Source organism: Hippoglossus hippoglossus, chromosome 11, assembly GCF_009819705.1.
Source record: "Hippoglossus hippoglossus isolate fHipHip1 chromosome 11, fHipHip1.pri, whole genome shotgun sequence".
NCBI lineage: Eukaryota > Metazoa > Chordata > Actinopteri > Pleuronectiformes > Pleuronectidae > Hippoglossus > Hippoglossus hippoglossus.
In genome coordinates, this window is record NC_047161.1 from 15,619,729 (window position 1) to 15,645,854 (window position 26,126).

Below are 26,126 nucleotides of genomic sequence, written 5' to 3' on the forward strand. Positions count from 1 at the left end.
CACGGCTACAAACGATTCTGAAAAAAATGAAAGAGGAGCTGTAACTAACCCATTGAGTATGGCTGCCAGCGAAATTATCAACACTAGGCTTTCATTATAAGCGATAAAGAATTTCTAATTTTCTTCCGCTTCACCGATCTGGTTTGAAGTTGGGGATCTGCTGTCTGCAATGTTGTCTTATAAGTGACGGTATTTTCTGCTCCAGCTGCAGTAAACAACAGTCCACTGCAAGTACAGTCTAAACTACAATGACCATCGCACGATGCTTTAAATGTTCATTCATATCATGTTAATTGCAGGTCTGATACAAAGATACAGGGAATTTAATTGCCACAGAATTGCTACGGATGTCAAAAAGGTTTTGCCAAGTTCAGTAACTGAGAATGAGCTCTCCCATGTGATGGTTAGGTGGTTTGATACCACCCATCTCACCTAGTTTTGTAAACAATGCCCGATGTGGAGGGCTGATCCTGGAAATATATTGTACCTTTGACCTATATACAGTGCAACTTTTTTTGAAGAAAAAACTGACAAAGCCTCGTATACATGTGGCCTTGGGCGAATGTGTGTTCAGACTCATATTGGATCTTTGGCAGGCTTTCGCATGTGTTATACTGGCTGTCAGAGGCAGGAGGATGTCTGCCAGGAGCAAGTGTGAACCAGTTGGTTGGAAGACTCGGCTCCATCTGGGCTGTCCTTGGGTTGTCTGGGTTGCAGAGGAGGTGCCACCTTAGCATAGAGTATATAATAAACATCCAACCTCAAAATATGTGAATGTTGTCGAGTGCAGTGCTGTATTATGAATAGCTGGGTTCAAATAAGGTATCCTGTCTCCTTACTGGGTCCGCCTCTCCAAGCCTCCCTCTCAACTGCTGTCAACCCCAAACGTGTGTTCACATACTGCAGGTCTGAAAGCAGATAAGGACGAGAGTTAAGTTAACCTGTGAGTGGGTGAAACCTGAGTTAGTGAATGGCTGCTGTCTGACGGAAGAGTAAAGGGGAGGAGGTGTCAAAGATTGTTTAACAGTACAACGTATGACCCGCAGACGAAGTTAAACAGCATTAAAGCCAGCATGTATATGTAGTATTAGTTGGAGCTTCAGTGGTTTGGGATATGACATTTAATGTTCAGCCATTTAGGGGGACACCTGAATTCAATGTGGAATTATTAAAGGGGCAATGTGTAAGAATTGGCTCCATACAAATAGGGGGCAGCATATCACAGCAAAGCTCTGTGTCCACTCATATTAGGAAACAAGGAACTGCACGAGGCGCCCAATGCTTGAGTATCGCTCCTCAACTCAACCGAACAGCTAACGGCACACGCATTAAAAGGAAAACAAGGGGCATTTCATCCTTCATGGTATGTCCGACAGTCCTTCAGCACTGTTGCCACACAACAACAATAAGGGCGGATGAGTGGTGACGGCAAAAAAACGTAAATCCCCTGTAGACCAGACTGTCTCATTTTGGTTTGGCCTTTGTCGGTCCCACAAAGGAGGCGGTCTTCGTGGTGCGGCGTAAACAGTGTCCTCTAAAGGATGCAGCCCTGAATTGAGACAAAACTGTAGACTGAGGACAGACTTGAAGCTGTAGTTAGTGACTCACTGTGACCTCTTGAGGCAAAAGGTGGTCTTACAGGATGGAATGGTATGGGCCAAAGTTAGCCGGTTAGCATGCTAACTTCAGTAGATAGCTTTGTCTGCAATACAAACAATTTCTTTGATATAACATCAAAACTGTCATTTTTTTTTATATTCCTTCATATTGCCCCTTTAAATAAAATAAAATGTAAACATCTCTAGTGTGTATATTGTATGTATATTTACACAAACACACACACACACACACACACACACACACACACACACACACACACACACACACACACACACACATATATATCAATATTCTGTTTTTGAGAGGACTAATACCCTAAGAGCCCTAGCTGTGTCTGTGTAAAGACATTACAGCCTAATAATAGCATATTAACAGCATGCTAGCTTATGCATTAGCATTAAACACAACGATGCTATGGGAATGACATTAGCTTTACAGATATTTGGTAATAAGCCAACACATTTACAAAATCAAAATTTTGAACTCGTGTCAGCGCTAGATGAAAAGGTAAATGATCCTGAACAATTATTTCATTTCATCTTGTGGGGAAAAGGGATGTCTGCACCAAAGTTCACAGTAATCAATTCAATGGTACAAGGAAAGTATGTCAATCCAAAATCAATAGAATTCATCCTCTGGGGACCATGAATGTCTGAATCCAGTTTCATAGCATGCAGCAGTTAATAATTCATAGAGGACTGCTGCTGCTTCATAACTATCACCTTGGTGCAATTTAATGGTTTAATATCTGTGTTTTTTGTAGTCTACTTGCAACACTACTTTTAGGCATTTTATTCTGTGAAACAGTGTGTAGGCTTCCATGTGTGAAATATAAATGGAACAAATGTTATTGCTGAGCTAGTATAGTACAGGCTATATATATTAATTAAATCCAAATGTACTTACTGTAATGTGTGTTTATGATACTGAGATAAAAACCTTATCATATTTCTCTCGTGGTGCTGCTTTAAACAAGCCCACAAGGACTTTGAAATGTGTTTTTTTTGGTCTGCTGGTGATAGAGTGCACGATGTGATTTGACCAGAAGGAAACCCTCTGCAGGTGTCAGGGCAGGTACACGGTGCAGACCTGCAGCAGTGACACCAGATAGATGGGGTGACACTAATGGCTTTCACTTTAGCTCAGAGTCCAGGCATGTGGAGGCCTCCTTCTGCTGGAAGGGTTAAAGTCAGGTCTGGACCGCTGCAAAAGATGCAAGCCTCCACAGCTATTTTTCCCTTTTAAAAAGTGAACTCAAAAAGTAAATGTAAAGGAGAGTATAGCAACTACAAGAAAAGTTAGTCTTCAGGGATATATACAAATTTGTACTCTTTATTTTCGGACTTGTTTTTGGTTATTATCAGATATGCTTACTGACCTCCAACTTGAAAAAAAAAAAGGAAAGAGGGGGTCACTTTTTGCAGTGTACTGTTGTGAATAGGGCGGGGCGGAGAGAGGAGGTTTCCTTCAGTGAGAGAGACAGGGAGAGAGAGAGAGAGAGGGGGGGGGGGGAGAGAGAGAGAGCGCCTGCTTGTATGTGTGTGTGCATGTAAGGGTGCGTGCGTGCGTGCGTGCGTGTGTTTGTGTGTGTGTGTGTGTGTGTGTGTGTGCAGAGACAGAGCGAGAAGTGTCAGCTGGTCGGGGAAGTGCAGGGGGAGAGACCAGTGCATGTGTGCGTCAGTGGACGCGTGCAAGTGTTGGGTGTGCGAACAAGTGTGTGTGTGTGTGTGTGTGTGTGTGTGTGTGTGTATATGTGTGCGTGTGTGTGTGTGCAGGGACGGCACTCCGGGTTGGGGGTGGGGGGACAAGGTGAAGACAACAGATCAGCGGACGGAGGGAGTAGTTTTTTTGGGGGGGGGGGGTTGAAGCAGTTTTGTGTGGAGGGTCCAGACGAGGACAGTCGAAGGAGCGCGCCGGCTGCTGCGTCGTGCGTCCTGGACACGATCCCCCGAGCCACTGAGTCCTGGAGCTGCCCTTTCATTACCCGTAAGCACTTTGGTTTATTCGTGTGTGTGTGTGTGTGTGTGTGTGTGGAGCTGCTGTCTCAGTCTCAGATGTATGTGTTCTAACTCAATATCAGTCTATAGAAGCGTACTACGCACGGGAATATTTCTAAACTCATTTTCATTTCAGAGGTAAGAGTTTTTTATTTTTTTTCAGCCATGGCTTCACACAGTCACTGTGCACACCTCTGAGAATGTTGTCAAACTCCTGCAGGTACCACGGCTCATGGGGGACAGTGTCATTTAAAGGGTACAGAGTGTGTGTGTCTCTGGAAGTAAATGTGTTATTGTTTACAGAGCATGAAGCTATTTTTAACACTACCTCACTGCAGTCACATTTAGACACTGTTGCTGATGGTGTGATGGGACACATCAAAAAACTCTTATTACACACACAAACACACACCATTCACTTGTAGATGCTCCGCTGGAGTTAAGAAGCATCTGCGGTGACTGTCATCCCCTCACTGTACCTGTTTCCGCCACTAAATCCAACTTTCAAGGAGGATAAGCTGCCCGAGTGTGTATACGTGTGTGTGCTGATGGTCTGTCATAAAGCTCCATTAGCTGTGACTTAATGTGGGCTAATCTCTGCACACTGCTAAACTTCCTCCTTCCCTTCTCTCCTTGCTGATGCACAAAGAAGACTGCAGGTCCTTTTAGGATCAGGTGTCATCCGGGCCTTTATAGCTGGGATAGTGGCACACTAATACTGTGTGTTAATGCACAGGTGCTGCATGTTCCGAGAGGCTGCTGTTTCTCTTTCCTCTCTTGATGAGAAAGTACAGCAATAATCTGCCGGGGGGGAAAAAAAGCTCTCCATGTCAGCATCTGAGTCCTCGGAAAAAAAAGTAGGAGTGCGCGTATTATATCCACAAACACACACATACACACTCACACTCACACATGTGGCATTATTAAGTTGCTTCCTGATCCATTTAATTCTCTAGATCTCCCCGTATGACCAGTAAAGCTGAATTACTCCCTTTCTCTTCAGCAGGAACCACAAATGTCAGCAAATGTCAAGCACTCTGAGATTTGGCTTTGCTTTCAGGCTTATTAGCCGCACATATGATCTGCCCTGCTTGCCCTTTTGCCCAGCGCTTTGATTGGTGTGAACACACACTTAAGCCATACGCAAGAACATGAGATACAAAACCGGTCACAGTAGGGGAAAAAAAGTGTGCAATTACCAGCAGCGGAGAGAGGCTGTCTTTTCAGCGTTTGCACACAGTTGCACACACACACACACACACACACACATTTAAACACACATTCTCAGTCAGCAGAGCAACCTAAAGATAGCAGAGCCCCAGTGGAAACAGTAATTAGTGGGGTGAAAAGAGAGGGGGAGGAGAGGAGGGGGAGGAGAAGGAGGAAGAGATATTGTTTGAACCATCTGATATCTGTTATATAATGACCTGTACAATGGAGACACGCTGGGAGTGAAAGTGAAGAGAAACCAGCAGAGTCAAAGAGTGAGAGGAGCTATTTAGTGAGAGAGATGCAGCTCGGTGAGTGTGAGTGTGTGTGTGTGTGTGTGTGTGTGTCTGCGTGTGTGTAGATTCACTTTGCCGAACCTTTTGTCGGAAGCAGTATCAGTTGCAGCACTTGAGGGCTGCAGAAATATCCATCTTATCAAATCAGTTCTTCCTCTATTGAGTGTTTTCTTATTTTTTGCGAATCTTGAGAGAAAAGTTTATGAGGTGGACGTCTCCAAAATCTTAACGCTGCTTCCCGTGAAATTTGGTGGGCAGATAGTAGTTCTGAAAGGGACCAATGGATTCGATTTTTATGGTGATCTGGAAAATAAGCGAGGATAGGACTTTCCATTCAAAATTGATTTTAAAGGTAAAAAAGGGATTGAAAGTCCTGCTCCAAAAATAACATTTCAGCTACAGGGCAGAGGGACACATTTATCTTGATATCATAGTGTTTGGCATGAGTTTTGGGGTGTAGCCGCAAATTGTATTTAAAACTCTAGAATGCATCAATATTGTCCCTTTAATCAATAACACTGGGAAATAAATAGATTACATCAGTAGAGCTGAACATTACTGCAGTGTGTGTATCCTCTTTCCAAACACACATATGCACAGCTTCCCCCTGCTTACTCACAGCAGACAATGCTGCACAATGCAGTGGAAATAGCCGACTCCTATTTCAAGTTCCTTCAGAAATCCTCTCCCCCTCCCTCCCTCCCCCTCTCTCTCTCTCTCCCTCTCTCTCCCCCTGTTTGCCTTGTCCATCAGTCCCGCAGGTGGAGAGTGGTCATGTGCTGAGAGGAGAGAGAGGGTGTCCTATTTAGTCTTAAGCCCCAGGCTTTGTTTGGGAACTGACTTGTGTGTGTGTGTGTTGTACACAATGGCTGTGTTTACATTGGATTCGGTGTGCACATGTTCATCCATGCATGCACACTCATTCACACATGCAGGCTTTTGTTTTTTCTTTGGAAGAGTGTCAGATTTAGGGGTTTTGTCTTTTTTTCTGTAGGTTTTACAAACCAATAATGGTGCAGATGCAACAGCAACTTTAGGGAGTAAATGTATGTGTTATTTCAGGGATAGGTAGCTTTCTTTCCTCTTTTTCAATCGGTTTTCTGTGCTGTATCCTCCCTTCATGTGCAGGGTGCTGGTGAGACCAGTGGGTGTCCTTCCCTACAGAGGGAACACTGAAGGAACACCATGGCCTTAGCGGGATGTCCTGACTACTTCTTACGTCACCCAAACTACCAGGTAAATATTTGGTGTCTCGCCTGTAGGTGTGCTGGTCAGTAGCGTAAAGAATACGTCAAAGTAATGAGCTTTTCTGTTTTCGGGCAACAGAAAAGCTCATGTAAGGACAGTAAATGTCTTTCATTCTGGATATTCTGACTTGTTATATGAGGAAAAGTGCAAGTTTAGTTCATAACTTCTAATAATAGCTCCCGTCCATTCAGCTCCTGTATTTGTGAGCCAACATACACAATGATAATCCTTCCAATATTATTTTAATTAGTTTCTGACAAGTCAAAATGTCAGTAATCCTTGATCAATGTGGTCCTCATTGTTCACAATTCATCTGTGTTTTTAGTAGATAACGCTGTCATGCGTGCCTGCTAATGCCAAAGCATACTTTGTGTGAGCTAAGTAAATAGGATTATGCCTTGGTTCATCAAATGTTAGTTTTTTTATTTAATAGCACTTTCTTATTATCCCTACACAAAGTATTAGTAACATTTAGTCAAATTAACAAGTTGTGAACCCAGCAAAATTCAGATGGAAGCTAAGTTAGCTATTTAGTTAGCTAAGTGCTTGTGTACTTGCTACATTGAACAACCTTGTAGCAGTATCACCATTTCCCCTCATCTCAGTCATGAACTGGTGAAATGTTATAATATAATATAATATAATATAATATAATAAAACAACATTAACATATTAAAACATTTTTTTTTAACAATTGTATCTAACGCAAATGGTCGATTCATATAATCAGCAGACAGAGCTTAGTAAGCATTAATTTGGAATGCCAATATATTTCATGTTGGGTTTGTCAGTTGTTTCAAAAAACACTTTTGATCTCATTTGTTGAATTCCTTTTCACATCCCGATAGCCATCAATGAATAAAAAGTAAAAAGCTGGTGCCTATGACCCTCACAGGACTGTAATAAACATGACCAACAAGGTACGCCAGCCAATCATTTAATTGGGTCTGAATGAAAGAATTGGCTGGCGTACCTGAAATGTATGGTTCTTGCCTGTCTCTGACTTTGATGGCCGTGGCTTGGTTGACGGGAGCTTTAGGAACCAAACAGTTAATTTGCAGGTTGGATTTGTAGAAGCTAAAAGATGCTAAAGCCTCAGTGTTGGTAGTAATTCTCTGTATGACCAACACCCTCCAGATTGCAGACATTAAAGCATTGTTAATACAAATATTGATTAGTACATATGTAGTATAGCTGTAAAGTATGGTTATCCAAACCTCCCTCTCTCTCTAAGTACAGTGGCTTTGAGTTTACTTGCTTCACAGTGAATGACTCCCAGTCTAGTCAGGTGAAATATGGCATTGCGGCAACACAACGGACCCACATCCACTGTCCAACTCCTGCAGAATGAGCCCTTTGTTTGTCAGCTTGGATTTTCTACTCTCCAACCCTCCAGTAACCTAAAGAATTTGGCTAAAGAGCACCGTGGATTTCTATAAATAGGGCACTAAACAAACAGCAATAACAAGCTGTGGGCTCTGAAAGGATGCGATTGATTGTGTGACGTCTTACTGGGACTAATGGGACGACGGAGGTGACGTAGCCTCAGCTGCCTTATCCCTCTTAACGGCGGTACAAAAATGCAGCTCCCCGCTAACCCGAACCGTGGGACCGCTGAGCCCCTGTTGAACTGACATTAAGTTAGATTGGTTCACGTTAGCTTCCAGGATTCAAGGGTTTTTGCACCAGTAAGGCTGCAGTGAATAGTGAATTGAATCCCCATAGAAAACAACATTCCTCCACCCTGCATCCAAAGAAAAAAACAGTTTGATGGCTGGAGGGAGAGAAGTGGGTTACAACATTGCTGTGTGTGTGTGTGTGTGTGTGTGTGTGTGTGTGTGTGTGTGTGTGTGTGTGTGTGTGTGTGTGTGTGTGTGTGTGTGTGTGTGTGTGTGTGTGTGTGTGTGTGTGTGTGTGTGTTATGTAAAGCTTGCCAGTTGACATGACACAGCATGGCAAACACACACACACACACACACACACACACACACACACACACACACACACACACACACACACACACACCCCCCATGGAGTCTCTCTCTGTGAGCAGTGACTGTAGGTTTAGTGTATAGATAAGGAGCAAATTAGCTCTTTTCTGCATACTTACATAACACTATACATAACACCGTGCATGTTTGGGAATCTGGGCAGCATTCCAGGCATGTCTCCAAAGTGTGTGTGTGTGTGTGTGTGTGTGTGTGTGTATCTATCTCAGTGAGAACCATGGTTTTGTGCCAGAGACGTCTCTGAGGAAGCAGCCACCAACCCTCGTTTTCCTTCTCTCTCTTTTTCCTTCCATCTCCATATGTCCTGTATGAGTGTGCGTTTGTTGATGGCCGAGCGATTGCACCACAGAGTACTGAGGAACCACAGACTCGAAGCTCAACTGAGTTATGACTTTAACCAATCAGAAGAGCGGAAAGAATGAAGTGTTTAACAGATCCTCTCCCCCGAACATCAGGATTTGTGCCAGCGGTGCTGAACATGCCTGTTCCCTCAGAGAACATAAACTGTAGCTCTTTCTTCCTGTTCTTGGAGGTCAGAGGACAGCAGCTTTAAGCAGCAGTCACCACTGCAATGGGCTTGTGCTTGTGCTTTCGAGGAAGTATGATGCTCAAGAGAGAAAGTATGTTGAAATGCCTAGATGTCAATGCTGTGGGCTATAAGCTTTAGAGGTTTTGAGAAGTTTGCTCATGATGAAAGAGGTGCCAAGAGTAGTTCCAGGATATCAATCAGTGCAAAAGAGTAACCCTAATATGTCAAGCTGATCGAAACAACTGGCCAAAGTTTTCCTCTAGAAACATATGCAGTGAAATCGAAGAAAATCAAGAAGACTCCTCCTTTTCACGCTTGTTTTAAGAGCAGATACAGTCTGGAAATCACCATAACAATACAGTGGGACAGGGAATCCAAGTGAGCGAGGAAAAAAAATAGCAGGAGTAGATAACATCTTTCAAGCCAGCACTCCAAAAGTTGAATTAAGCACAGACTGTAGTTAATTCACCAGAATATCCTAAAAGTATGTTTGTAAGACGACATATTGTCCAAGATACAAAGCACCAGTTCCTGTCCTTCAGAAACAGAAGTATTGCTAACCTCCATTCAAAGGAGTTTGTCTCCAGCCTGTAATTTATAAGAATTAATGTGTTGGTCTGTCTGCACCTTTGACTATGACGGAAATATTTTTAACATCTATTGAATGGATTCCTTGGCAAAGGTCCCAAAAGTATTAAACTTACGGCCTTTCCAAAACAATGCAGATATATTGCAAATGGAAATATTCCTCTGCGCTTTGGCCTCTTGTCCAGACGCATCAAATCACGCGTCCACATGATGCCCATTGAGGTTTTACCTCCCCTAAAACATATGATGTGTCATCATCCAAGCCCCTGTCCACATTAATGCAGATATTTTGCAAAACAAACTTTTTCCTCTGTGTTTGGGTCTTTCGTCGACACACGCAATCAGTGTTTTAAGTCACTAAAACTAAGATTCTTATAAACGCCTTCCAGAGTTCAGATTTTCAAAAACTCTGGTTTCTGTGTATCCGTGTGTTTATGTAAAACGGAGTGTTTGGGAAACGATGACGTCACAGCTTACGTCACTGCTTTTTGTCACGAGCTTGTGTCAGAAACAAAGACAACAATGGCGGCTGTATTCTGGTCTCTCTACGTTTGGTTAGCTCTGCTAGTTCTAATTGCAAGTTTGCAGGTAAATTTAGCATCACTGCATCACATTAACAGACATCTGCCTCAACCAATATTACCACAGTAGAACCACAGTTCTTCTCTGGTAATTGACAGGTTGTTGATGTAAACTTTATTGCCACCTTCATGAAGGCCATCATGGAGATAACCTGAGCCTGTCCTCCGCCTGTGGCATAGCAGCACAACTCTTTAGAGCAGCAAGTATCGTACTCACTGTACTTTGCTGACACTGAATTAGGTGGATACCAGATGTTTCTAGTTTTTTGACCAATGGTTGCACTCCTGAATGCAAACACGTCATACACGTTAAAAACATTACATCATAAAACTATAAATGTTTTGCGCCAGTGACGAACTTAAAACAATAAATTGAAGATGTCAGAGAAATTCTCCCAAAGGTTACATAAAAAGATAGTTTGAATCATGCGCTTGTGAAACTTAAGACAGAAGACTGAAGGTCACCATCCACTAAAACTTTAAGAAGAAAACCTCCCTTTAAGTACTGTACAGCTTACTGTATACCCATAAGACTAGCAATATCAAGAATGCTGTTTATGACTATTGGCTTTTCGGCAAATTGTGCAAAACAGTCCACATCTGGAAAATACATTTACTGAGAAACCAATACCCTTTTTTAAGAAAGGGAGTCTTGACGTTCAAATTTGGATTTCTTGTCACTTAACCTCCTATTGACTGCAGAGGAAGCATCGGTGAGCTCTTCAGACTATAGAGTCAGAGGATTATGGGGAGGTCAAGATGAGGTTTTTATGGGAGTGTAGCTTGTAAAGTCAATCTTTCACTGCCCCGGTGCTGCAGAGGGGAGGTGGTTGTCTCTGCGTTTACTTGTAGCTATATACTTACAGTGCTGCTACTGATATCTGTTACTTGAACCAGGACACTGTCCTGTGTCCAACTTTACACACAGTCCAAACTTACACTGTGCAACTGTATGATTCTTACACCTCAATTGATGCATTCCGTCATAACATAAGGCATTTTTGCATAATATTATGCACATTTCCATGTCATACAGGCTAACACCTCATAGTTAGACTCTTTGGTGAATGGATTTGTACTTCCTTACATTCACCAGCAGCTAGGTTAGCTTAGCCTAGCATAAACTAAGGGAACGGGAAAAGGGACCTTGCCTGGCTCCATCTAACTAAATTCACCTCTCTTAAGCACATTAACTAACAACATATAGACTGTCTATAAAGATGACAGCTCCCCAAAAGTCAAGCCAAAGCATCTTGATCGCCACCTAGTGGTTTGCTGCAGGATAGGTAATACATCCTGTCTCCTTCATGTTAGTGGATGGGTGGTGGACCAAACTAAAAAATGAAAGTATATGTTAAATACCTTTATTTTCGCAAATTGGTTTTTATCAAGTTAGTACTTATCACACTTATGTCCAAGTGTTTATTTTTACGACAAATTTGGTTTTAATCAATTATTTGATGCTTTTAAAAATGTTGTAAAAGATCATGATTGACAGCTGATGCTGACTCTGGATTTGTCGAGTATGTGTATGAACAGGGCCCTCGCTACTGCGGCTTTATTCACCGATTGCTACTGCACAGACTTTTTTTTAACTTTTTTTATTTGCAAGTAAAAGACAATTGCTGTTTAACGAAATTATGTGGACTGTTTCTCGGCTCTGAGCTATTGCCTAGCAACCAGTTGAGACTGTCGTAGTCACAGTGTCACAGTGACATCACAGTAGTGTTTGCATGTTGGCAGACATGCAGTCTGTCACATGATGAGTAAGGTATATTATATGTGAGAGGGGGTTTTGTAGGTAAGTTGTTGTATCTCAGCTTGTCTGCTCGAGCTGAAGCCTGCAGACTTTCTCTGTCAGCCCACAGCCCTGCAGGCAAGTTGCCTTCCTTAGAAAGCTTTTGGCTGTTTCTCAGAGCCCTAAATCTTTCTCCGGGCATTTATGGATGTTTTCGAAATGAGTGTGTGTGTCTGCGTGCATGCGTGTGTGTGTGTGTGCATACATGCACAGCAGGACCTCTGACCATGAGCAGTTCCTGGAAGCAATGCTTCCGCGTTCTTCTTTTTCCTGGAAAAGGGAAGATTGAAAATTTGGTTGGCTTTTTTCCCTTTCTTTCTCCTCTACAGCTTTCTTGCCTCAGGGCTGCTTTAAATTAGACAATGTGTGAGGAACTTGGCAGCATGTGCGTGTATCTCCAGACATGTGAGATTGTATACGTTTGCCAGAACTAGTAGGTTTTTTCGCTCTAAAAATGATTTATAGTTGTTTTTTTAATGAGTACCTGAGAGTTTGAGACAACACATATGTATGAACGTGTGAGTGTCTGAGAGAGAGAGAGAGAAAGGAAGAAAGGGAGAAAGGGAGGAAGGGAGGAAGGGAAAGGTCGATGCCACAGGGTCAAAGGGTGACTGGTCTCTGAACTTGAAGCCTGATGTTTCCTCGAGAGTAGACACAAAAGAGCCACCCTTTGTCTGACCTTCTGAACCCTGTGAAAATATGATGTTGTCTCACTCTTTACCAAAATGTCTGAAGTGTTTTAATCCCACTGAATGTCTTTTACCGGACAGTCTCTCTCTTTTTTCAACAGGAAAGCATGGACCACACTTCCTCTCGCCGGCCTGAGGAGCTGATTGTTCCAGGCTTCCAGCATTCAGCCAATCAAAATTTGCCACATCACCATGGTAACTCTCCTCATCTCTCTTATGTACATGTATTTAGTTTGTTTATCCTCAGTATCTATATCTTTAATCTTCTCTCGGTGACACAACCATTCTCTCCATGTGCTTTTCCCCTTTTCGTCAGTTTTTTAATGGGACCTCTACAACCCAAAATCTATTTGCTGGGTCATTAAATGCTCTTCCTGTCTTCCTAGAAATCTCCCTCTCTCTCTATCTCCCTCTCCATCTAGGACATTGTCTCCCTCCATCACTGCAGGCTCTGCTTTCCAGATGGAGAGGATATAGACAAGTGCTAAAGTGTGTTACCCTCCCTCCCCCCTTTTTTAGCACTGCTCAGCACTTTTTTCTCACCCCCCTCCTCGCAATACACATACACACGCATCAGCCTGCTTCCAATGGATTCCCAGAAACCCCTTCAACTATCATGGAAAATCTTGGGAATCCTTTTGGAAAAGAGCCAACCCAAGGAGAGGAGAGGTTTTAAATTCACTCTCCTCAACCTCTCTTTTTTTTCCTCCTTCTCCCTATGGGTGCAGGGTTGTTCAGCGGCTTGTCTGCTCTGGTGATGTGTGGCGGTCATGCTCGTGTGAGAGTATTGTAAACATGGCTCCACATGATTGGGGTGAGTGGGTGTGGGGTGGAGGGCTGTAGGTCACTCAGCGTTGGAGACCAGAGTTAATAGTAAATGGTCTGAGGGGCAGATGTGGAGGTATGCAGGTTCATACTTGCACAGCGGCAGTGACAACCCAAGAGTGAAGAGTGTAATTGTACTCCAGTTTTGAGTACTTCTAGGAAGAGATTATTTGGTAGCGTCCAGTCTTGTCTTTTTCTCAGAAATTACTAGATCGTATTCCTCGTTGTCTGCACCACTTCAGATAGTTTTTTTAACTGATATTATTTCCTCCATTTAAAAAAAATAATCCACATGAAAAAATATCTCCATCATGTCAAGAACACAAAATGACTTCAAACGCTCAAACAAGCACACTGGGCCAGCATGTGGCGATAAAACGTCCATCAATGATCTGTCAAATACTAGAGCAGCCTCAGTGAGCTTAGTCTCCTGTCGACTGCTGTATAGCATCCTTCATCATCATCATTTCCCAAACGCTCACGTACACAAAAAATGGAGTTGTTGAAAATCGGCACGTTGGAAGGTTTGTAAAGATTCAGTTTTAGCGACTTAAAACACTGTTTGCATGTGGATGAGAGGCCCATTGTTTTGCCCATATATAATATATAATTTTTTTCAGAGTGAATGTTTCCACTAAATATAGTGCTGTGACTTTCTTTTTCACTCGTGGAAAATGTCCTGCTCTGACACGACTTCCTTTACCTACTCATAAAAAGAAAAACTGATTGCAGCGATTTAAAATCCACTTGGTGGTTGTGAACCTAACCTGGGAAATGGAAAAGCACGAACCGAAGTAGACGTTGTTGACTCAGGTTGAGTGGAAAAGGAAAAGTACATTTACAATCCATGATAATAAATAACTTATAGACTGAACTGGAGTAGACCACAGGCTGATGATACTAGAGGCACAGACACACAACTTTGTTCTACTTTTGTAACTAAATGTCTTAAATTGCAAATGTCAGTGTAGTATTAAACATGCAAGAGGAAGTCTGGAAAATGACTTCATTGTTTTCAAACGGACATGTGTAGCCACCAATCGTCAACAAAAGCAGTTTTCCATATAAGAACTGACGGATGTCTTCAGTGACCAAGCCAAAGTCACCCAGCTATTGTTTCCTTCTGACTTTGCACTACACAGAAATATCACATCAACCACTCTGATGGATGTGTTGTATATTTAGACCACGGCTCATGTTACCTGCCCTTCATTTATGCCACTCCTGTCTTTCTAGTGATCTGGTGACGTGTTTTGTTTTGATGCTGTCACCTGCATGCAATTTCTTGAGTCAAGAGAAGTTTTCCCCTGCACACACTTATAGAGGGGCATATGATTTATTTTGAGAGGGCTGATTTCCTGCACCACAAAAGAGATCAAGCGAGCATTGTGGGTGTTGCCTCCTACTCATCTGTTGCCTTGCATGCACGCCAGCAAATGTACTTTCCCAGATTTAGTGTTCTGCTCATAATTTTTATTATGAAGCCTCTTGTTTGATTTGTGCACTCTCCCCCAGCGTTGCCCTGCTTCACTTCAATAGAGGTAATTCATTGAGCTGCTTGGTGAAACCACAGACTTGTGCTGGTTGTTACTGGTAGTTGGATTTTTTAGACTCTAAAGCCTACAGCTTACTCTAAAGTTTAGAGTAACTTGCATCACAACAATGATTATTAGGAGAAAATATTATTACACACATATTAACATCTAATGTTTGGAGAAATCCAAGACCCAACTAGTTTAACTTTCAGATTATTGCGCACAAAGCAAACTATGAACTAATTAATAACACAAATACAATGCAAGTATAGAGCATTGAGTTCTGAGTAGTTGTTCAAAATGTACTTAAAGGGATTTAAATGCTGAATGGAGTATATATATTTTTATTGTCCATAAAAGAACGTGGTTGCAATTTGCCCCGGAAAACCTGAACGTCCAGCTCTGTTTTCTGACCTCTTGACTGCTGTCAGAGATCGATGATTGTAGGTTGTTGTGGCCAGGGACAGAGAGCGCTCATTCAGTGTATTCTGGGATCTTGCAGGAAGGATTTGGCCACTTTTGTATGGTAGGTTTTGTCTTCAGATGCAGCCCATACATTTCTTCTACTTTCAAAGTCACAGTTGGAGAGGGAGGAGAGGATATATTTATGCTATACGTCCTCTGGCTTCCTCGACTGAAGCCAACAGCCGCGGCCAAGTGGGCAACAGCAGGAGGGAGAGGAAAACTCCAGTCGACTTATCAGCCTGAATCACAATGTGGAGCTGCAATAGAGACGCGCTCTATGAGAGAAAACTTTCAAACTGGCAGTCATTTAGACAAAAAAGGATCTTCCTATTTGTGCACATCAAATATTTATAACAAGTTTTTTGTCTTTTTTTGCACAGATATTTAATGACCCTAACCCTAATGACCCTAACCGTGAAACTCACTGCCTTCCTTGCACTTGGAAAAGCATTGTGTGTGTATATATATATATATATATATATATGTATACATTCTTAACACAAGTTCAAATGCTTATATTTTCCTGTACTCCCAAACTCTTGCTGCAAATGTGCAGAGTTTGTATCCTGGATATTTTGGCTTCATTTCTTAAAAGTAGGAGGAAGTGGACGATCACACTGACAATGCTAACATGCTCACACTGACGATGCTAACATGCGCACACTGATGATGCTAATCTGCTCACACTGATGATGTTAATATGCTCAAACTGAAGTCTGTTTGACTCATCACTCCCAACATATCTATGTCATCATATCTGGGGGAGTGATTAAGTCGGAGCCCAGCTGCCAAACACTGACATGTGCTACTGTTGCAATAAACATTTAAACGTGAGTTGTCTAACTGAAATCAAATTATTGGACAAACTGCAATGTCAACACAATTATGAAGGAAAAGTAGAAGATGAAAAGGGGAACAATGTTATTACAACTCATCTGAGGGAAACATGAAGCGCTGTGCCAAATTCTGTCAATCCATCTGTTAGTTGTCGAGACAGTTACTCAAAACCACAAATATGAACTGGTAAGCATAAGAATAAACATCATGGGGATCACCAAAGTCATTAGGGTTTGTCTTCTGGTCAAAAGTGGTGGACTGAGTGACCAACTTCACAGTCCCCAGAGCCGTGCAGCTAACATGGCCATAAAGCACTTGGCGACAGTCGGTACCCTCCCATCAATCTGTTTTTTACTGCTCCAAACATCTTTTATTTATCATTTCTGGAAATAACAAAACGTAGATATTTAAGCCCAAATCTCTAAAAAAAGGCCTTTTTATGTGTCATAAATGTCACATCACAAGATTTGTGAATACTGATGTTCTGAAAAGTAAAAATGTGTTTTCCATGTGCAGCTATTAATTTGTAACAGACATTTTTTACAGAGGACATTTTGGGAAAATCACGGTTGTAAATACCAAAGTGCATGATGGCTGAATTTCATTTGTCGGTCTCGCTTCCTGGTATTGTGCACGCTGGCTCGCTGTCATACTGCCGTGATGTACTGGGACACTTGAACAGAACGGAGCCACTGTTAATGTTTTTAATGGTGTCGGTGCTTTACCTATTTTAACAAATCAAAATGTCTGCTGTGGGAAAGTCCTTCAGTTCATCACAGCTTTACATAATAACCGTCTCTGACTGTCCTCATGGGCTCTCTTTTTCTTTTCCAACTGTGTGCCCCCCTCTGTGTACCTCAACCTATGTTCCACTCATATACCCTAGCATCACATGACCCTATGTCCCGGACAGTCCGTTCTCTGTGCGTATGTGTGTGTATGGATGAGTGTCATGCATACCTCTGTGTGATCTGAGATCAGACGGGCCCACTGCTGGTTTTGGTCCAGTGGCTTCTTTTTATCTCGGTGGGCTCAGTGTGTATCTACACTGCGTGAATGTGCAGCACAATGCAGTGCTTTTTAATCTTATTTCTGTATAATTACATACACATGCTCAGCACTGCATAGCAGTAAATGGTGTCCTTGGCTCCTCTGAGTGTATGTGTGCTTCTGTGTGTGTGTGTTTACGTGTGTATGTGTGTGTGTGTGTTTTGGTGCCCTACTTTGTCCTGTTCATTTGGTCACCATGTGCCATGAACAGCCTGGTGAACGTTTCCAGAGTGCTGTAATTTCTTCGTACTGGAATGTCAGGAATTCTGTGTGTGGTGTTGGGGTGGGACACATAGGACCAAAGGGCTTAGGACATACACACACACACATACAGAAACACATGGAGACATACTGCACTTGTCATGCACTTACTTTACTTACTTACTTTATTAGTGTATTTTCTGGATATATATGTCTATCCGAATAGAACAGTTTTCTCAGTGCACGTTCACTTTTGAGAAGTTAAGATTTTGAAATAGCTGTAAGCCTGGGAAATGGTTAATAATTAGCACAGTCTGCAAGTTAACTTTATTGATCCCTAAAGGAAACGTGAATTTTTTACTTAACACTAAAGGAGAAGATTAACTGCAAGTCATTAAAGCATGTAGGGTAGCTTACACTAGGCCTTCCAGACCCAGGACGGACTTCAGTTAATTAGTAACAGGTCAGGTTAGAGAACGAGTGCTGACAACAGCCTTATTAACTGTCCTGCAAGAGGAGCTCTGGAGACCCTTTCACCTTTGGTGTGGTCTGGTCGGTCATTTGGTCTCTGGGTGACTGTTTGGTCTCAACCTCCAGTCCTTGATGGACATCTTAGCCCCTTGAGTGACAGGTTTCACATAATCTGACCAATGGCGAGCCAGCAAGTCAGTGTACTGTATATAAATCAAGACTCTCTTTCTGCTTGATGTTTTAGGACCACAGTGTACATTTGGATATATTTTGACTGTTTACCATGTGAAATTATAGCTAATGAAAAGTGCTAGTAATAGGGCACACAGTATGTACAGTAGGAAAAGGGCCAAAATGCTGAGCTGTGTGTTTAGAGGCAAAGTGAAGCATGATGCCTGTTCCCTCTTTGTGGACCACAAACTATTCACTCCAATAATTTATGACAAAATGGCTTTAACAGTATTTACTCCATCTTTCTTCAAATACAAAAATTCAAGAACATCACATTGCTTTGAATTTATTTACATACACATAACCAGACTTTGTGGTTTTCTATTTTTTTTTTTATTACTTTTGACAAGTTGTTTATATCAACTGTGAATATGACAGCGACAACATGAATAATTGTGTAATGACACATCACTAAATGTGGCTTCAGTTAAATGAGGCTGATTTACTAAAAGTTGAATCTTACCTAAAAGGAAAGAGTAAGCGCTACTATGAAGGCTGTTTTTAATAACTATCATCTGGATATTGATGGTTTTAATATGAATTTTTCTCACTGTTACCTATCGAGGGGACACCTAGTGGTTATTTTCTGCCCTGTCACTCACTCCTCCCTTCACCTGCCTCCACAGACGACGATGTGGACCTGGAGCAGCTGGTGAATGAGATGAACTCCTCCATGGAGAGCGTGTACTCAACACACTCCGACACTGCGCTCCTCTTGAACAACGGACACATGCACACGCCGCACTACCACCACCACCACCACCAGCAGCATGTGCACGCCGCCTACCCGGGACACGGCCAGGCCCACCGTCGTCACACCCCGCCCCTGCCCCCGCCCTCGCCCTCCAGGGAGAAGCTGCGGCACTCACAGCCCATGCACATCCAGGCCGTCAGGTAGACGCACACGCCCTGCCCTCGGTGTTGATCTCAGGGATTTATGTGTGAGATAAAAGTCAGCTGTGTTTAGGACAGGACTGTGCTGCCTGAGGAGGAACAGTTCTGTTTATCTTTTGCTGTCTTTTTTTTTCTTTTGTTGGTTTGTGTGCACGAGGCAAACAATCTGTTTCCTGCTGTCTGTATTCTCTCTCGGGCTTTAACTCTTTGCCTTTCACTACATTTGAGGTTTTATTTTATACTTATTGACATGCAAAATATTAGATGCAAACAATTGATCAATTGCACATGATTGTCCAGATTGATTGAACTACAGATCTTGATTTAGGGTGGTGGTTAGCACTGTCTCCTCACATCAGGAAGGTCCCCGGTGTGAATCTCAGCTCGGCCGGGGGTCTTTGTGTGGACTTTGTATGTTCTCCCCATGTCTGTGTGCGTCTTCTCTGTCTCTCCCCCAGTCCAAAGACATGCAGACTGGGGTTAGATTAATTGGAGCCTCTAAATTGAGTGTGATTGATTGTTTATGTGTTGGCCTACATTGGCGACCTGTCCAGGATGTACCCCCCCCCCCCCTTTGCCCAATGTCAGCCGGGATTGGCTCCAGCTCCCCCCACGACCCTCAAAGGATAAGTAGTATTGATAATAGATGGATAGTTGGGTCGTGATATAAGTAAAATCACCATGTCAGTTTGAAAAGTCATTATCTTTCCATACCAAAATGATTCCCATGACCATAGTATCAGTCTTTCATTGGTCTGCCAGTACATTCACATAAGAGTGTGTCTCCCTCTGCAGGTGCCTGCAGGAACAGCAGCAACTGCGTCCAGCCTCCCTGCCAGCCATTCCCAACCCGTTCCCTGAGCTCTGCAGCCCGGCAGGCTCCCCTGTCCTCAGCCCCATACAGATCTCTGACAACCATGTAAGCATACTCACATCACCTGCACTAATACACACTGACTGGAATTACACAACAGACTGGAGTAGGCAGGTTCACTCAAGTGTTTGCTGGTTCCTCACTCAGGGTCTACCTTCCAGTGCCATGACTGGAAAAACTTACCTCACCTACAGTCTAACACTTTTTACCGTTAGTAAGTTTTCAGTTAAGTAGTTACATAGACATGACATCACATGTGGCAGCATGCAGAGAGAGAATAAACACACATGGCTCGCTGTGATGTTGTTTTTTGAAGTTTTTCCCTGTCAGTATTTGTGTGGTTGAGCTTGGTTTTAGATTCCTCATGGTGTTTGTTGTCCTTTACTTGACCACAATCACAAGTGATGGAGTGTGTGTGTGAGGGTGTGTGTGTGGAAACCAGCTGACTGGCCTGTTATGTTCAGGTCACAGCAGCATGTGTTGACTTTGGCTGCGTACAGCCTTTCCTTCCATTACACAAGAGTTCATCCTGGGTTATCTGATGTGTATATATACGTGTGTGTGTGTGTGTGTGTGTGTGTTATAATGGAAGCATCATTATCAATCATACACCCACCCACACCCACACACACACACACGTAGTGACAGACATGTTTTGCTGGGGAAGGAGGTGAGCAATGTCTCCAGGATGCTGCAGACAGAGTGCAGGCTTCCGTATCGGAGCTGGGAACATCTGTAGGGCGGATCGCTCTGAACCTTTTGAATCTGTCTGACGACTTAGGCAAGACAGGCACCCATTTCCGGTTCACACGCTTCAACCCTGGCTCTTAGCTTCATAGTGTGTGTGTGTGTGTGTGTCATAGCCTTGCCCTTCCTTCCCCACCAGAGCCTCCTGTCCTAGGAATGTTCCATCCTTCTCAAAGATGTTTTCAGGATGCCCACCCTGAACAATAAAAGTTATTTTAGATTCTCACTCACTCTCTTGCTCCCTCCACACACACACACACACACACACATGCGTGCCCACAACAATACACACAGATACACACACAGGTGGCATTATTAATTTCACACACACGCATACACATGTGATAAGGGAAAGCATTATTTTCTGCATTTGGTTGACATCATCTCACAAGGTCTGGAGTCAGAGAGCGAGCTTGCAGTTTGCACAAAGAGCCTTTGTGAGGGTTTGAATCTGTGAGAGCTGATGTGGCCTCATTTGTGTCTTTCCCAGAGCATCTTCACTTTGTTCACATTTCTCCAGCTGAGAAAAACAATCGATCTGTGCTTGTTATAATAAAGAAATACTTAAGTACGTTGTGGTTAGTGTATTGTAACTGCACTTTGGGTTTTCTATGTGCAATATTCTCAAGGCTGCTTTGCATATGCTCTGTATCTGACATCGATGACCCCCTTCAATTTTTCAAACAGTTAATGGCTCAGGGGAATGGCAGCATTTTGCTCCTTCTTCATTGTATTTTTCATGGAATGTCACCAGGTTTGAGTAGGCAGGAATATTTTTCAAGACTGCTTTATGGCACAAAAACAGGAAGCTTGTAGTATTCCTGCACGGACAGTGATAAAGCCCATACTGGAAGGAGTAAAAGGACCATGGAAAAATCCATCCAACATTCCATTGTGTTTTGCATCGACAGCAAATGAGAGAAACTTTTAGGCTGAAGAAGCAGAGGAGGTGGCTAAGAGACTGATGGATGTGTGTGTCATGGGAAACGTAAAGAAACAAAGCAGGTCATGAATTAATGTGTTGTTACATTAATGCCAAGAAATGCAAGGTTTTCATTGTTTACTGTAGAATTACGGCTCCTGTACACCATTAGATAGACATTTGCGGTTTTGATTGAAATATCTCGGCAATTATTGGTCCAAGTCATTCTAACGTCCCTCTCATGATGATTTGAACAGGTGATAGACAGCTATTAGATAAAACGCTTATATATTAGCTTTCCTCATCTTGTAGCATCATCAGGTCTAGATTTTCAGTTCATCCTGTGCTTTGGTTTATGTGCAAACAATGACATTCCCTGTGTTTAATATTACATGCTAATTAGCAAATGTTCCCATGCTGACACAATAGCCACAGATGCTGAACATGGTACACATTACCGACTAATCATCAGCATTGTCATTGTGAGCGTGATTGCATGCTGGTGTTAATTTAGCTCGAAGCACATCCGTGCCTAAGTAAATCCTCACAGAGCTACAAGCATGGCTGTGTGTGTGTGTGTCTTGGTCATGACTCTGTGTAAGGAGAAATGATACGTCTGCACTTCCCCCTGTTGAACGCAGATATAGCTAAAATATCCAAGTTACGGGTACCGCCGTCTTACGCAGTCGACGGAGTGGAGGTGTGTTATCAGGGTGCCGCGATACAGGAGCTCAACCAATCAAAAATTGGTCTCAGCTGTCAATCGTGACATTTTCCTTGTTTTTATATCATTAAATAACCAATTCAATCCACACTTGAAAAAATGAATACTTGAACATGCATCAGTGTGATACGAACTACCTCAAATGAAAGATACCATATTTGAGAAAAATTGGACTTTGACTTTTTAGTTTGGTTTAGTCCATGTCCCATCTAGTAACATGGAGGAAGTGGGTATTTCCTTACCTATACTGCAGCCAGCTACCAGGGGGCGATCAAGATGATTTGGCTTTAGTCTTAGAGAGCCGTCAAGTTGTACGCCTCAGTAGTAACTGGACTCTGTCAGTGGAATGCGTGTGGAAAGAAATGTTCCTTAATTTGCTCTAATGCTTGAAATAACACGTGGCCAGTCTTCGGGTGATTGACTGAAACCGTCACTGATCAAATCACTTAAGTTCAGCGAGACCAATGGCAGACTGGCCATAACGTGGCCTTCAGGTCCAGACATCAGTGCTTCATGCTCTTCTATGTAATGTCCTGTGTAAGCTAGCAGAAAGGCAAGCGAATGCTGTGAAGGTGTTTGAGTCTGTGTACGTATATATGTGCAGAGTGGTTTGTTTATGAAGTCTGAGGAGCATTGAGCGTGGCTTATACAACAATGCAGATGAGATTCTCAGATGTGCAGTGCATTGGTCCACAGACACTGGCCCGGTTTTATCGTAGGATCTCTCTCCCTCCAGCTGTAGAGCTGGAATCTGAACATTCTTTACCAAAATTCAGTGTTTCTGGAAGGGATACACAGCTTACTGTACATTATGAAACAGTAAAACTGTTTGTGACATGACAGGTTTATGGTCTGCGTTGCCTTTGATAAGAAAAATGGAATTGTCCTCAGGGTATTCTGAATGGGCTTCTATAAATACATAACAGGATGGTGCTCTCCATAAGATTTTTAGGGAACAACTCATTTAATGGTAAATGTCATTTCATTCTTCAAAAGGTTTCTGGAAGGTGCAGAGCTATTTCAGTAGTCTGATTTGTAATTAATGCTCAACTCTGATTGTGGCCGTCTCCCATGCAAGTTGTGGTAGTCTTACACCACATCGTTCAATCATGTTACCCCGGCTTTCACTAGGATTTGGTCAGGTCCTGCCTGTCATCTCTTGGCAAATGGGTTTGTTTTGGTATCAAGACTGCAGCTGTAATGCAACTCCTGCTTTTATTTGTGGCCTGAGAGGCAGTGTTACGTACGTCAGGGGCGGCAGGGAGCCCCAGTGGCTCCAGAGAACATCTCTCAAACATAGACCTCAGGCTCAAGCCCACTGGGTTGGCACACATCCATTCTGCTTAATTAGATCTGAGCAAGACACTGAAACCCTTCCATCACTGGGTTCGCTGCTCTCTAGCTGAGTTTGACCTTTAACCTCCCTGTGGATGGAGGTAAGAGAAAAAAGAAAAAAAAAGGATGTGAAAAAGTCAGTTTCTCATGGTTTGTTATACAGTGTATAATCTGATTATTAAAAAAGTAAGAGATTATGGGCAAAGATTAGTCATACTTGTGTTTACATTCTGATGAACTCTTTTTTTAGTCATGTCAGAGTTTGTCAGTTGTTCTGCCATTTTGAAATAACTTTTTAAATATAACAACTATTGGATCAACTGCCTCGGAATTTTGTATTGACATTCATGGTCCCCAGAGGATCACTTATGATTATTTTGGAGATCCTCAGATTTTTCTTCTACTTCAACTACGAGTTGGACATGTTTTCACAGCTATTGGATGGATTGCCTGATGGTGATCATAAGGTTGACTATTAATTCATTTTGGTGGTCCCTCCCTTGATGTTTATTGAGTGTCATCATCAGGTCTAATTAAAAACAGTTTGCACAGTTGGCTCTCCTGTAAAATGTTAGTGTGCTATCAAGGTAAACAATGGTGGTGAACATAGTTATAACCACTAAGCAGCCCATTGACATTGTGCTGGGTAGCATGTTAGCATTTAGCTCAAAGCACTGCTGTGTTTATGTGGCTTTAATGTGAGTGTAGACTCTTGTTTTCAGATTCTTTGATGTCTAATACAAGCCTTGAGCTAACGTTGTGATGGTATCGTCAAATTTTTCATTTTGCAATGCTTGAAATGACTGGACGCTTTGTTGTCTTCGAGCCAGTTTGTGTGTGTGTGTGTGTGTTAGGCATACTGAACCTCACACTTAGAGAAATTGTCCTTCACTTTCTCCAAGTTAACTCCTGTTGGTTGTTTTGCTCTGATGATAAATGCCTGTTATCATACTGTAAATAACATAACATGGAAAATACTAGTTTGTTACGGTCATTAGGTTAACTTTAGGTGCTAAGTGCGTCTTTCAGTTTTCAATTGTACATTTAAATAGTTGACACTACATCTCAGCTCACATACAAATGTTACGTGCTTATAATTCAGCCTCGTAGCAAAGTAAGACATGATGTGCTGCAGCAGTGTCTTAAAAACTAACTTAATACTCAGGCAATGAGCACTCTGGGTTTAGGACTCCCACCTCCTCCCCCTTATCTGTGGTCAGCTGATGTGCTTCGGCACGCTATGGTCTGCTGACCCACTGCAATCAGATCAGGTACATGTAAGTTTGTGTGCAAAGATGGCAGAGAAAGCCTGTTCAACATTGTAAGCTTATAATGTCATGGATATGTAAGCTCCATTGTTAGGCAGACAGTCGCTTGCAGTTTTTCCTCACTCAGATCAAGATACTTTACTGTAGAATTAAATTTAATCACTTACCTGGGAAGAATCCCAAAGAAGCAGAGAAGCACAAGTCTCTGAGTAAACGACTTAGTGTGTGCGTGCGTGTGTGTTTGTTATGAAGATTTACAGGACTTTTGAATTGCTGCCATGCGATAAATGGTTTTCATGCCGTTGCAATGTGATGACGCAAGCTTGTAATTTCCCAGGGAGGATTTGCTTGTTTGACACAGCAGCGACATTCACAGCAGCAACGTCATTGTGTACACTGAATATCTCATTGGAAACAAATCTGAAATGTCAGTAAAATAAATAATGTTCCTGAGATCGCTGGTAGAGACACACAGGGGGGACACTTGTCTGGGGTGATCTGATCACAAGTTCACACCTGGCGTTGTACTCCATGTGTCTCCAGTGACCACTTGTGATCGGAGCTCAGTTCACTGCTCTGTATGCAAATATTCACGCAGATCCTTTCTGTTTGCAGAGATCATCAAATGTGTCTGAGAGGGACTGTCAGATTTTAAAAGAAAAATTGTTGTGCTTCTTATGCCTTGTCAACACTACTTACATTTTTTTTTACAGATATGTTCTCCCTCCGTTTAAGAAAACCATCTCTACCCACACAACATTCTTTAAAAAAAATCGTCTGTCCAGATGGGAACACAATAACGACTTCAAACGCTCAAACAAGCATGCCGGGCCAGTAGGTGGCGATCAGCGAGGTTCAAGTAATATCTGGTGAGGCATATGCCTGTGAACGATGGTAATCTGGTGCAGTGATGCCATATTTATCTGCTTGTAAGTAAACCTAACAGTGCTTACCAGACATAGAGAATGTCTGGTGCATGTTCATTACACTATGTATCAGTGCGTATGCAGGAAGTAAGCTGTGACATCATCGTTTCCCATACGCTCAGATTTACATGTACACGAGGATAGAGATGTGTGGATGGGATCTTTGCACGTTAAGATATATCACTGTGTAAACTTCTCTGCCAAAACAATTTGATTTCAATTTGTTTGGTATCTGGCTCATCAAAATTTTAGTTGGG

The 26,126-nt window shown here is 42.5% G+C and overlaps 1 protein-coding gene across 1 annotated transcript in view; it reads left to right on the forward strand.

Moving 5' to 3' along the window:
* Window positions 1-3,125: 3,125 nt before the first annotated feature.
* The window catches only part of LOC117770307 (growth factor receptor-bound protein 10-like), a 42,469-nt gene continuing 19,468 nt past the window's right edge, over window positions 3,126-26,126 (forward strand). Inside the window, exons 1-5 of the mRNA XM_034599613.1 lie at window positions 3,126-3,606; window positions 6,251-6,358; window positions 12,666-12,759; window positions 18,806-19,073; window positions 19,869-19,992. Coding sequence (XP_034455504.1) covers window positions 6,308-6,358; window positions 12,666-12,759; window positions 18,806-19,073; window positions 19,869-19,992 — 537 coding nt within the window. The 5' untranslated portion in view covers window positions 3,126-3,606; window positions 6,251-6,307. The remainder of the gene's footprint in view (window positions 3,607-6,250; window positions 6,359-12,665; window positions 12,760-18,805; window positions 19,074-19,868; window positions 19,993-26,126) is intronic.